General features: G+C 43.7%; 1 protein-coding gene across 1 annotated transcript; it reads left to right on the plus strand.

The window, feature by feature from the left end:
* On the plus strand, nucleotides 1–8,928 carry LOC147240781 (prolyl endopeptidase). Its single transcript, XM_086192853.1, has 15 exons — nucleotides 1–134; nucleotides 1,619–1,693; nucleotides 1,776–1,909; nucleotides 2,011–2,141; nucleotides 2,233–2,442; nucleotides 2,526–2,647; nucleotides 3,234–3,339; nucleotides 4,359–4,550; nucleotides 6,230–6,427; nucleotides 6,901–7,004; nucleotides 7,088–7,224; nucleotides 7,309–7,403; nucleotides 7,502–7,633; nucleotides 8,039–8,195; nucleotides 8,322–8,928. Exons 1-15 carry the CDS (start codon nucleotides 93–95, stop codon nucleotides 8,614–8,616), a joined length of 2,130 nt encoding a protein of 709 aa, XP_086048979.1. The 5' UTR covers nucleotides 1–92; the 3' UTR covers nucleotides 8,617–8,928.
* Nucleotides 8,929–12,927: the final 3,999 nt, after the last annotated feature.

Consider the following 12,927-nt stretch of genomic DNA (forward strand, 5'->3'; position numbering starts at 1 on the left):
TTTCACTTTCCCCGCTTGTAGTGACTCGCCAGAGACGCTGCGTTTAGGACGATAAAGACCATAAAGAAAGCGAGCAAACATCCAGGAGAACTATGGCGTTTAAGTACCCGGTTGCGCGAAGGGATGAGTGTAAGGTCAGTGTCCAGCTCCCGTGTGCCTTCCGTTTATGACTGTTACAACTGTGGCGAGAGCAGGAAGAGAACTGCAGTGGGTGATGGGTTCAGAGCAAGTAAATCAAACTAAAAAACTGGAAACATTCAGCCATGAGAAAAACTCAAGGTCTTTAACCGGTCGGACACTTCGACTGTTGTCATCAAAGACACTTTGGGGGTTTGTGTGTGTGTGTGTGTGTGTGTGTGTGTGTGTGTGTGTGTGTGTGTGTGTGCACGCGCGCACATGTTCATGCGTGTGCGTGGGTGGATCTGTATTACTCATGAGCGATCAACTATCTGATGATGATCCCAAGATGTGACTTTAAAGTTGCACGAGCTCTGGTTTCCATGCGTGAGGCAGCTCCTCTGCTACTGCTGGTAGTATCATTGTCTGGATTTATTCATATACTCAGTCCTTTTCAGCTCTGTGCTGGGATCCCTTCATTCATAAAAGCGTATATATGTTTGCCTCCTAGTGTTTCTGCTGAAGCTGTGCTCGGGCTTTGGCCCTCAGAGGCTTGTGGTGGTTCTGATATTTTACCAAAAAAAAGTTTGGTTTCAGTAGTTACCTATGTATGATGGATGGATGTCTGATGGATTATCTGTGTAAAAATAAATTACTTTGTGTGTATGGGTTAGATTAGTTTGAGTCCTTGTCACTTATGTTGTGCAAAGAAGAAGAAATCCATCCATCTATCCATTTCCTACAGCTTATCCTGTTCAGGGTCACGGGGGGAATGGGGGTGGAACCTATCCCAGCAGCCTTTGTGCCAGAGGCGGGGTTCACCCAGGACGGGTTGCCAGGGAAACACAGGGCCAACACATATAGGCACACTCACAGCCATGCCTACGGTCAATTTAGAGTATCCTATTGGGGCTCGAACCCAGAACCTTCTTGCCGCGAGGTGACAGTAACAACCACTGCACCACTGTGCCGCCCCACAGAAGAAGAAATATGTATATATTTTATAAAATGAGCAATATTTACTGATCCTAAAGTCTATCATTGTCCGTTTCTATAGGAGTGTGTGATGATGATGCAGAACGGATATGTCTCAAAGATGATAGGGTGTTAAATATATTACAGTTCTTTTGGTAAAGAGGAACATAGAAGAAGCATCACAGTTTCAGTTTTTGCAAGAGTTTTTGCAACATAGAAACAGAGGCAGTCACTCTTTTAGATTCCTGGAAGCTAAAACATTGACAGGGTTTCTCAGGTGTGTTGAGAGAAAAAGCAAATATATAAAATCTAATTTTTCTCCTGGTGCAACAAGAAATCCAGACAGTTGACTAACAAGAGAGATGTACCACAAATCGCTGGCAGATTTGTGGTTGCTGCAGCATGTGCAGTCTAGTAGGTTGCCATAGCCCAAAGAAGAACATTGACAGTTCCCCAAAAAGAACATTTTTGGAGTGGACACAGAGAATGTCATGGTTGAGTTTTATTTGTGTTTTGTCTGCAACAGATTGATGACTACCATGGAACAAAGATCTGTGACCCCTACGCCTGGATGGAGGACCCAGACAGCGAAGAAACAAAGGTTTGTTTGGCTGAGAAATTATGGCAAAAAAATTGAAAGAAACCATGTACTCTCTTACCCTTTGTCTGTTTTTCTTTCTCAGGCTTTTGTTGAACAGCAGAACAACCTGACCATGCCTTACCTGGACGGGTGTGCTGTCCGCGCTCGGTTTCACCAGCGACTCACTGAGCTCTATGACTATCCCAAGTACAGCTGCCCTTACAAAAGAGGGAACAGGTACTATTCAAGGAAATCTAAGACTGCTACTCTCAAGATACGGTTTTGATCTTGCAGCTGTGAAGTCACCATAAATGTTCGCCGTTGACATTATTTTTCAGGTATTTCTACTACCACAACAAAGGTCTGCAGAACCAGGATGTGCTGTATGTGCAGGACTCACTGGATGAACCTGCCACTGTTTTCTTTGACCCAAATAAGTTGTCCGAAGATGGCACCGTGGCGCTGAGGAGTGGGCAAACCGAGATTATTATTTCACACTTGTTCAGGCATTAATACAAACTCCTGACTCCGCCCTCTTCTTTGTCTCTCCCTTCATTCAGTGGGCCGTTTATCTGAGGAGTGTGAATATTATGCGTATGGTTTGAGCAGCGGTGGTTCAGATTGGCTCACGCTGTATTTCATGAAGGCAGATGACCTCATCCCCCTCCCTGATGTACTCGAGAGGGTCAAGTTTAGCTGTTTGGCCTGGACTCACGATGCAAAGGGGGTCTTTTATAACTGCTACCCACCCCAGGAAGGAAAATCTGATGGTGAGGAAGACACCATGCAAATATGGCACACACACATTATACAGTTGTATTGTAAAAATTAAACTTTCTGTATTGTGGTTAAGGCACAGAGACGACTTCCAACATCAACCAGAAGCTCTACTTCCACATCATTGGGACCAAACAGTGTGAAGACATTCTGGTTGCAGAGTTCCCCGACCATCCCAAGTGGCACAGCTCAGTTGTCGTACGTGAGTGCTAAACTTCAGGGTGTTCGCAATCGATTCGGTCTTCAAACATGCTAAGTTCTGGGGAAATACACATATTGCCTGTCCTCCCCAGAGGCAGACATGAGGAAAGATACCCCGATCTGCTCTGTGCTGCATAAGGCAGATGAGCTCAAAAGAAAACTGACTTATCGCTAGTTAGCTTAGCACAATGAATGGTAGTGGCTGGGCATTTTAGCAAACCACTACCTTGCCTGCTCAACTTCCAAATAAATAAAGTTCTGAACCTTGGTTTTCCAGAGGTAAAAATCCTCATCCTCCTTTACAAAGACGACCATCACTAGTAGTAGCTGGTGCCAAACAAACATTTGGTTTGTTGACTGAAGCTTCCCATCCACTAGCATCCATGGCGCTAAGCTAACCAGCAGTCACCTGGTTTCTGTGGGTCTCAGGTCCCGAATGCATACACAGAGGAGAGAAGGTTTATGGAGCTTCCTGCCTGGCTATGGAGGGAGGGATAAGAGTATGTGGTAATTTGTGTAGTCCATCAAGGAGAGTGAGGAGTTCAGACCACATTAACGTAACCATGAGCCTTCCTGATTTCAGATATCAGATGACGGCAGATATGCTGTCCTGGCCATCACCGAAGGCTGCGAGCCCGTTAATCAACTGTGGTACTGTGACCTTCAGCAGCTCCCAAATGGCATCACAGGTCTGTAGACCACTGCAAACCATGGAGTTCTTCTTTACAGAGTGTTGAAAATCATGCCCATATTCACAGAAGTAGGATCTCCGGCATATATTGTTAGACAATGGGCTTCTATTACACTTGCATGCATCTTAAATTGATATTTAGATTAATTTGATATAAGTAACCCTCTGTTAAGTTGTCTCAATGTCCACAAACCATCATCAATAGAATAGAAAGCTGACTTGCAGTTACAGTGTAATATTGACAGTAACCAGGGTTTATTACTTAGTGCTGGCCGAAAAAGGGAGCTGAATCAATGAAACCTGCACCAGCTTGTAGACGTTCAGGTTAAAAAAGGTATTAAATCTTCATAGCAGAAAATGTCCTCGCTATGTCAGCAGAGTTAACGGGGTAATTCCAAGTTCAAGTAACTCACCACTGACTTCTCCAGATAACAAGATTTCAAAACTCACCGTCAGGCCTGTGTTTCAAGAGTTTTGACTCTCCCTTCAGCAAACGTTATGAATTTCTTTTGTAATTGGACAACATATTTAGCACGCAGGAAGAGCACCCCCATGCATCGCTTTTGATCATTTTGACAAGGAGGTCAAGTTTTGACCTGTTTGGCTCGAAGTGAGATTGGCAATAACTGCAAAGCAGATTTTCACAACGCTTGATGGGAGAGTGTGGCGTGAGCCAAAGAACTTTTCATTACTATCTATGGTGAGGCAATCATTTTTGATAATTTGCCACAAACTTGAATAATTGGAGTCAGCATGGTCAGATCTCTCCCAAAGTACACACGTATAATGAGACAGTCTCAGCATGAAGACATGACTCTATTAGTACAACAGTAAGACGCATTAATCTCCTCCTTCCTACAAAATCCAAATACAACCAGGTGTCATCCCCGTCTTGCGCCTCTGAACAACCAAAAACCAGCATGGGAGTGTGCGGTGCGAGGGGCCTGCTGCTTGTTTTTCACCGGCTCTCCAAGTGCATCTAGTTTTATTTCCTTTTCTTTTTGAATCTTTCTGCAGGCCTGCTGCCGTGGGTCAAGCTGGTAGACAACTTTGACGCTCAGTACTCTTACATCACCAATGAGGGAACTGTTTTCACCTTCCATTCTAACTTGGATGCTCCTCGCTACCGTCTCATTAACATTGACATCCAGAAACCAGACAAGCAGCACTGGACAACGCTGATACCTCAGCATGACAAGGATGTCCTGGGTGAGACCACATGGAAATTACAGTGCAAGGATATAACAAAAGTCAGCTAGTTAGTGTCATCCAACTGTAGTATCGGTTCTCTTTGAGGCGATGTGGATTTCGCTATTGTATCAATGACAGTGGCTAAATAAACCTTGGCTGGCATGGTAACTGCAGCCTTAGTGTGTGAAAACTCCAACACGCTTTAAAAAGTGCGTAACACAGGGCCACAAGTATGTCACCACTTTTTTTGGGGGGGGGGGGGGGCTGAAGTTCTGTTCTGCCTCACTCCACAGCAACTGGGAAGTTGTGTGTCTGTGGTCAAAGACTGTCGTCAGAGGGAACTCTGCTCAAAAAGTGAAACTTTAAGCATAAGCAATTTTTCTCCATGTGTTTTTTAAATGCGTCATTGAAGTGATGGTAACTGTACATAGAGATCACTTGGACACAGTCGTGAGTGTCAAACAGGTGACGCACTGCCACACACCGAAAGGAGAGGAAAAAATCACACATTTGAATAAAGAAATTCAAAGAATGGTAGATGATTATTACCAACTTTAGTCGATATAAATAATAATTTTTCCTGTTTACCAATGCATCTTTTGTTCAGTATCACCGGAATATTTAACACGATTCTATTTTTAGCAGCTTTATCGCTCCAGGTTGGGCTTCAGTACAAAGTCAATGACTTCATCAGTGACAAGACAGGCAAAGTTAAATGCTTGCATGGAATTTGGACACTGTGTTGAATAAACACTGGACACAGGAGTTGCCAGGCTGTGTTGCATCACTGCCCTCTGCAGAGCAAAATAGCTGCGCTTTCAATGTACTTCACTTTTTTTTTTTTAGTATATTAGACTGCCACCTGCTGGCCAGTGGTGGCCCTAACAAAATAAATCATGAACTTTACCTAAACAGACCACTCTTTTCCCCCAAGATGTTGTATTTATTTAGATGTTGTAATGTCCAAAGAACATATATCTCATATTTGTATAGTTCATGCATATATTGTGTTTTTAGACAGTTTTGGATTACTTCTTATTACTGATTTCAGTAAAAAAAAAAAGAAGCCTTTTAATTAATTAAGATTTTGTTCTACCTTCTTGCAATTTTATTCAACATTTTATGGTGGGAAAAATGTCTCATGATTGATATTCAACACATTTTATAATGTGTGTTTTACGTTATTAGTTTGATATTATATAGATTAAATTTGACTCAGCCCTGTTTGCTTCATAAGTGACACTTCTAGCTATTTGCAAAGCATATCTCAAAAATCAGGACACAGTTAGTTGGCGCAGTTCTGCAAAAAACAAACAAACAAAAAAAAATCTATGTATGTATACTGCAAAAGCACCCAAAAAAGTTAGTAAGAAATACATGGAAATCTTGGCGTTAGGTTTAGGAAAAGCTCTCAATTGTAGGCACTATAGAAATATCTAAGATTTGTATTATTAAACAAATTTGACATTCACTTTTTGGTTTTATTCCAACAGTTTGGACCAATTCTGTAGTTCTGATCAGTTCCTATCAATTGCGAAAGGATTCATCAGAGAACTACAGTCTTTTTTTTTTATATGGTAGAGGACAGTAATGTAGCAGGGAACCAGCAGCTACTGGTGGCAACATCTAGCATGTAGAGGATGGATTCACAATATTAATTGAAACCAAATCCTATCTCTCCTCTCTTCATTCTGCAGGCTCGGTCTCTTGTGTAAACCGCTGCCACCTGCTGGTCAACTATATCCATGATGTGAAAGACACCTTGCAGCTGTATGAGCTGTCCACAGGTCAGCTAGTCAGGGATCTGCCTCTGGATGTTGGCACGGTGACGGGAGTGAGCTGCAAGAAGAAACACTCTGAATTCTTCTATAAATTTACTTCCTTTACAACACCAGGTAATCCTGTGATTTATGTTTAGGCATAGTTGCTGCTAGTAACCTTAATCATGTGACCAATGTAATTGAAATTGTCATTCCTGCATACATTTGATCGTAAAGCCCCTGAATCCCAAAGTGGGGTGTGTATGCTCCCGGTGTTATGTCCAGGGGCAGAGTAGAGCCAAATTTTGGGAATCAAAGCTTTGACTATATTAAGAACAATTGTATGCTTGAAATTGTGCCAACATTGGTCCAAAATTCCCCTTTAAGAGCATTTGCGGCTGGAAATAGTGTTTAATAATACATCAAATGGGAAAGTGTCTGTACGCTCAACTTTGCCGAATTCCTAAAATATAATACCAGCATTCCGATGACTAGCAGTGTGAACTGTAACCCTAACATCAACAACCGGGTATTAAAACAATCCCAACGCAAATACTTACAGAGTGTAGACTGTGACTTCTAACCCGCTGGGGTTCTCTGGTGCCCAGGTATCATTTACCACTGTGACCTGAGCGAGCCGAACCCAGAACCCCGAGTGTTCAGGGAGGTTGAGGTAAAAGGCATCGATCAGGAAGACTATCAGACCAGCCAGGTGAGGCTTCCTTTGCTGCTCATCATTTTACTTCCGCTGTCATTTGAATGTGTTTTGACACAAGAACTTTCCTGTATTTTCAGGTATTTTACTCTGGTAAAGATGGAACCAAGATCCCCATGTTCTTGGTCCATGCCAAGGGCCTGAAGAAAGACGGGAGTCATCCTGTCTTTCTCTATGGATACGGAGGGTTTGAGGCGTCCATACAACCGTTCTACGAGTAATTATAAGACACATTTTGCAATTCAGTCTTTTAATTTCTTACTAACTACTTTGGCTTGTTAACTACTTCGTCTGTGCTCAGTGTCTCCTACTTGCTGTACGTGAGACATCTTGGGGGGATCCTGGCGGTGGCCAACATCCGGGGGGGTGGAGAGTACGGCCTCACCTGGCACAAAGGTACGCATTAACAATAAACGCAGACACACTGAGGCATAACTCGGTTTCCTAGGATCTGGTTCTGATCACATGATTCTACTGCATCATCTGTTCCCTAGCTGGTACATTGGGGAACAAACAGACAGGCTTTGATGACTTCCAGCGTGCAGTGGAGTTTCTGATCGAGGAGAAATACACCACCTCCAGCCGTATCGCCATCAGCGGGGCCTCTAACGGAGGGCTGCTGGTGGGTGAGTACAGGATCAGCTGGGTGAACGTGGTCACATGATGCGATTGTAGATTTACAGAGAAATCTAGTCGACATCAGAGGGAGAGATGAGATTGTTGAGTTGATGCAGCCATGTGTTTATTCTTCTTTCTCCTCTTCAGTTCGTCCTCAGCTAGAGTTCAAATATCTGATTGCCGCATTACTTTGCAGTCTTTTTATTAGAGCGTTGAAATAACCGCTAATGTCAAATTCATCTAACAGTAGTTAGCTGCATTGCTTCAATGAATGTAGCTATTAACCAGCACATTAAACAGTGCTTAGTCACTTCATTTACCAAAAGCTGGCGGCCAGATGGCATCACACAAACCGACGTGACTGCTTCCTGCAGTGTGAGAAAGAGGGGATTCTGACTGAGTGTCATCCACAGCTGCCTGCGTGAACCAGCGTCCAGACTTGTACGGCTGTGCTGTCGCAAATGTGGGGGTGATGGATATGCTGAAGTTCCATAAATACACCATCGGTCACGCCTGGACCACCGACTACGGCTGTTCGGATGATCCAGAGCAGTTTAAGTGGCTCATCAAGTATGAACGCACACCCACACACATGCCACATCCCTGAGAAATAACAGAGCACTTAATGACATTATAGTAATGTTTGTGCAGTGGGAACGTATCATGATGGATGCTCATCCTTCCCCTCCCTCCCAGGTATTCTCCTCTCCATAATCTGCCTCCGTCACCTTACACTGGGCCTCCCTACCCGGCTGTCTTGCTTCTGACAGCAGATCACGATGATCGTGTGGTTCCCCTCCACACCCTGAAGTACTGCGCCGCCCTGCAGTACAGCGTAGGCAGTAGCCCCGAGCAGCGTCAGCCGCTGATGGTCAGGGTGGACACCAAAAGCGGGCACGGTGCTGGGAAGCCCACCTCCAAAGCCATCCTGGAGGACACGCATATTTTCTCTTTCATCGCTGAGACTCTGGGGCTCAGATGGAGAGACTGACAGAGACGAGGAGATAATAAAAATGATGATGATGATAACACTTTTAGCACATTCTTAAATCTTGAGAAAATTTTAGTGGTAGTAATGGGGAAAAGCCCGTATGAAATAATGATGAGGGAGACGGGAAAAATGACACTTCATTTGAGACAAACGCAGTGAATGAGTGTAGAAGGTGACAGACGTACTGTGGATGACGACAAGCTAATGTTTGCGATGCGATTTTCATATTTAAGTTTGTAAATTGACCATAAATGTGCTTTCAATTTGAAAAATGTGCATAATCAACTTCAAATAAAAATGCGGCTTGTGTTATTTCTGTGTACCACCCACAGGAAATGAAATATTTAACTCAGTAGATCTGATTGTACAGTGTACAAATAATCAGACGTAGTGGTGAAAGGCATTCACACACACACACACACACACACACACACACACACACACACACCCCATTATTATTATTATTATTACTATTATTGTATTTGTTAACCACATTTGTGTAGACAGCAATTTTTATGGTACTCAAAGCAACTGAAATGATCTTCACATAACAATTCAATAACAAGCCCAAAACATTACAGTAATTATACACTAGAAGCTGTGTGAGTGTATATTGTTAATAAATCAGTCGAATGGCCAAATATTGTCTCCGCCCACATGCGGTTGATGTCTCGGAAAAAGAAAATACCCATAAATTCCTTTTCTTTTCTTTTTTTTTTGCAAACTTTCCAAGTTATCAGGTTGATTTGGAAGTTAATACAAGGAGTGGAGAACATTTAAGCTGGCAATCAAAAGTTTGTCTTAGGATACATGACTGACAATTCAGCATTAGATTTTTGATATTAGCGTTTAAATCTAAATATCATTTATTAGGTTATAGTCCAAAATTCAACCTGCGCTGAACTCCGGCTTGACAATTTAGAATGAACGTGATAAATCCTCCGTTCATGATGAGAGAATTTTTATTGAACTTGAGTTGCCGACGCATTGAAAAGGTCATTGAAGAGGCTGTCATTTAATGGCGCTGTGGAACACTACTGAGACAACAAAACAGCCAGGTGCAGTTTTCCTGTGCTCCACCAAGTGGCAGTACGACACCGCTGAACTCTCCTGCAGGCCGCAGCGGCAGACAAGCCTGGAGGTCAGTTTAGTGTCATTCACTGAAGGCAACTGAGAGAAGGGAGGCTGCAATCGGTCAGGATGGGATTGGCCCGAGCGATAGAAGGGCTGGGTCTTTACAGTTGCGAGGGAGGTAAAGATGTGTGGGTAGATCATACATTCGGATATGGAGGGCAGCGATGATAGATGGCAGATGTATGGCGAGACAGGGAGAGGCAACAAGCAGACAGGCGGAGAGAGACTGAAAGTGCACTTATGGAGAGTCTCGGGAGGCAGCCAGACAGACCGGTGTTTAAACTGTCAAAAAAGAGAGATGGAAACTTGCTTCCAGCAAGAGAGAGAGAGAGAGAGAGAGAGAGAGAGAGAGAGAGAGAGAGAGAGAGAGAGAAGTTGTCTGTACGGTCACTTAGAGTTTAATCTGGGCTCAGTGGGAAGTTCAGATTTCGTCAGACTGAACCCACATTGCCTTATATAAGCACCCCTCGGTGGATAGATAGGATGGGAACCGGAGAGGGCGAAGAAGCCAAGGCTTCAGGAGGAGGATTTACAGACAATGACTCTTTGCCACTTGGGCAAAGGGTCTGAATGAAGCCGGGAGAGACAAAGCCAGTAATAAGCTGGACATAGGAGAGACAGAAAGAGGGGTTTAAGATCAAGCAGCAAAAAAAAAGAGAAAGGGACCGCTATGCTTTTCTTCCAGGAGTGTCCCGTAGGACTTCCATTGCTGCTTCATTTCATTCATTCACCCACTGCCTCTCTTTTTTTTTTTTTTTTTCCTGGCGTCTACACACTCACATGAACACACATAACCCTCATGTCTTTGTCTCAGGAGGAAGCTTTTACCTATAAAAGCCTCACCATCTCACAACCTCTCGCAGGTCCCCATCCCTGTCCTCCGTTTGTTTACTTACTCCCTCCATAATGCAGGGATTAATTTCTCAAAGCCGATTTGAGCGGTGGCACGCTTCGCCAAAGAAGGCAGAGCAGAACTTTTGTGCTGGCAGAAGTTTCCCCTTCACACTGGCTTAGAGGTGGACTGCTCTTCCTTTTATTCCGCTCGCTTTAATCTTCACACGGAGCAGAGGGAGGGAGGGAGAACGAGAAGGGGGCGGGAGGAGAGAGAGAGAGAGAGAGCGAGAGAGAGAGAAATGGTTCTCAACACACTGCTGGGAATCACTGATGTCTTTACAGAAGTGTCTCTGCTCTCCCATGTGCCTCTTTGAAACCTTTCCCGTCTTCCTCCTCCTCCTCCTCTACCTCAGTGACATTTGCTGCTCTCTCATTTCTGAACAAGTTTTTTTGTTCCTTTTTTCAAATGCAAAAGTCCCCTCCTAAAGGTTGTATTTTGGAAAGATGAGAGTCTAGTTTGCCACGTGGCGGCGAGGGGAGAGGGATTACGATAATTGATTAATCTCCCAAGAAGTTCATTTAGTTTCGAACATTTTGGAGGATCGTGAACAGTGCGTATTAGAAATGTATGAGCATTTTCAACTTTTTAAAAAACCCAAAGCAAATGTATCCCATTGTTGCAGCTCTATATTTTTCCATTTACTTCAACTATTATTCTGTTGTAATCATAGAACTTTACAATGGCCTACTAGGACGCCACACTCCAAATAATACTGTTAATTACTGGGGGGGGGTAAGAGGCTGATAACAGCTGATTAGGCCCTTATTTAACATGTGTGCTTGTGGCTCACAACCCCGATCACGCAGGGGTCAAATGTCAAGGCTCCCGGGAACACACTTTATTTAACTTGGATAGCAACAGCTGTGGAACGGAGGTCGTATCTGTCTGTCCGTGATTTGAATTTCTTCAAATTTGGTTCAAACATCTGCCGGGACTCTCAAGTTTCATTCAAAGGGTCAAAGGTCACTGTAACTGTAGGCACACGTACACCTCCAGTGCAGTAGTTTTCACAGAAAAAAAAAAACCTGATGGAAATAGAAATAAATTACTAAAACCAAAATTACAAAAACGGAACCTGGAACATTGAGAACGAGTCACATGTTTCCTGTATGGTCATTATCAGGATGAGTTCAGATGAACTGAAGTGTCAAACAAGAAAAACTATTTTGATGCACTGATGTCAGAATGAAAAGGTTGTTCTTCCTACAGCTTCTCTTTTTTCCCTTAAATGTCAGCGTCTTGTAAGGCTTTTATTGGCAGGGCATATTATTTGTGTATGTATTCATATTTATGCTTTTTGTAAAATAGTGAGCACTTAAACAGTGTCCCTCACTTTATGGAGAAGATTAGATCTTGAATTCCATCCATCCATCAATCCATCCTCCACCTCTTATTGGAAAAGGTCGCGGGGGGGTGGAGTCTATCCCAGCTGCCTTCAGGCGAGAGGTGGGGTTCACCCTGGACAGGTCTCCAGTCCATCACAGGGCCAACACATAGAGACAGACAACCATTCACACTCACAGTCACACCTACGGTCAATTTAGAGTATCAATCAGCCTCGTCCCCTCTTGATGTCTTTGGACTGTGGGAGGAAGCTGGAGTACCAGAGAGAACCCACGCAGGAACAGGGAGAACATGGAGACTCACACAGAAAGATCCCGTGATGGAGCCGGGACTGGAACCTGGAACCTTCTTGCTGTGAGGCGACAGCGCTGACCACTGCACCACCGTGCTGCCCGATCTTCATCTCCTTTGTTTTCATTTCAAATGTTAACTACCTTTTGGTGTTACTGTTTTAAAGTGAGCAAAGCACATAAATTAGCATCCCCCCCTGCTCTTTTCCTCCCATTACATCTCTACTGCATGCTAGAAATCTACAACCAGCCTCAGAAAATGAATGATGCAAATCTGGCGTCGCTGCAGCGGGAGTTCAACTGCAGCTGGGCTGGAGTCTGCGAAGGAGGTGATGTTTGATTACGTGGGAGGTTTCGAAAGCTGCAACCAGCGATGGCTCAGAGATGAAACTCATTAAATCTCAAAGTCCAATCCTCAACTCCAATAAGACTGTCATATAAAAAGTATGGATCGCTGCTGCAACTGTATCAGACAAATAAAAAAAGGGAGAAAAAAAGGATCTCATTCTCAAATGCGCGCACACACATACACGCACACACGAACGCTGACCTGAATGTGTACAGAAACACTTCCACACACCCACACACTTGCCCACAGCAATCCCACACATTTGCATTTACAATAATTTCCCGTATATCCTCTCTGCT

This window comes from Aulostomus chinensis, chromosome 22, assembly GCF_037954235.1.
Source record: "Aulostomus chinensis isolate RoL2024-O1b breed Wild chromosome 22, RoL_Achi_v1.0, whole genome shotgun sequence".
Lineage (NCBI taxonomy): Eukaryota > Metazoa > Chordata > Actinopteri > Syngnathiformes > Aulostomidae > Aulostomus > Aulostomus chinensis.

What these genes read in the sequence shown, in the direction of transcription:
- LOC147240781 (XM_086192853.1), top strand. Translation starts at nt 93, where the DNA reads ATGGCGTTTAAGTACCCGGTTGCGCGAAGGGATGAGTGTAAG. An exon ending in CCTTACAAAAGAGGGAACAG is followed by an intron (nt 1,910 to 2,010) that starts GTACTATTCAAG and finishes ATTATTTTTCAG; the next exon opens with GTATTTCTACTACCACAACA. An exon ending in CCAGGAAGGAAAATCTGATG is followed by an intron (nt 2,443 to 2,525) that starts GTGAGGAAGACA and finishes ATTGTGGTTAAG; the next exon opens with GCACAGAGACGACTTCCAAC.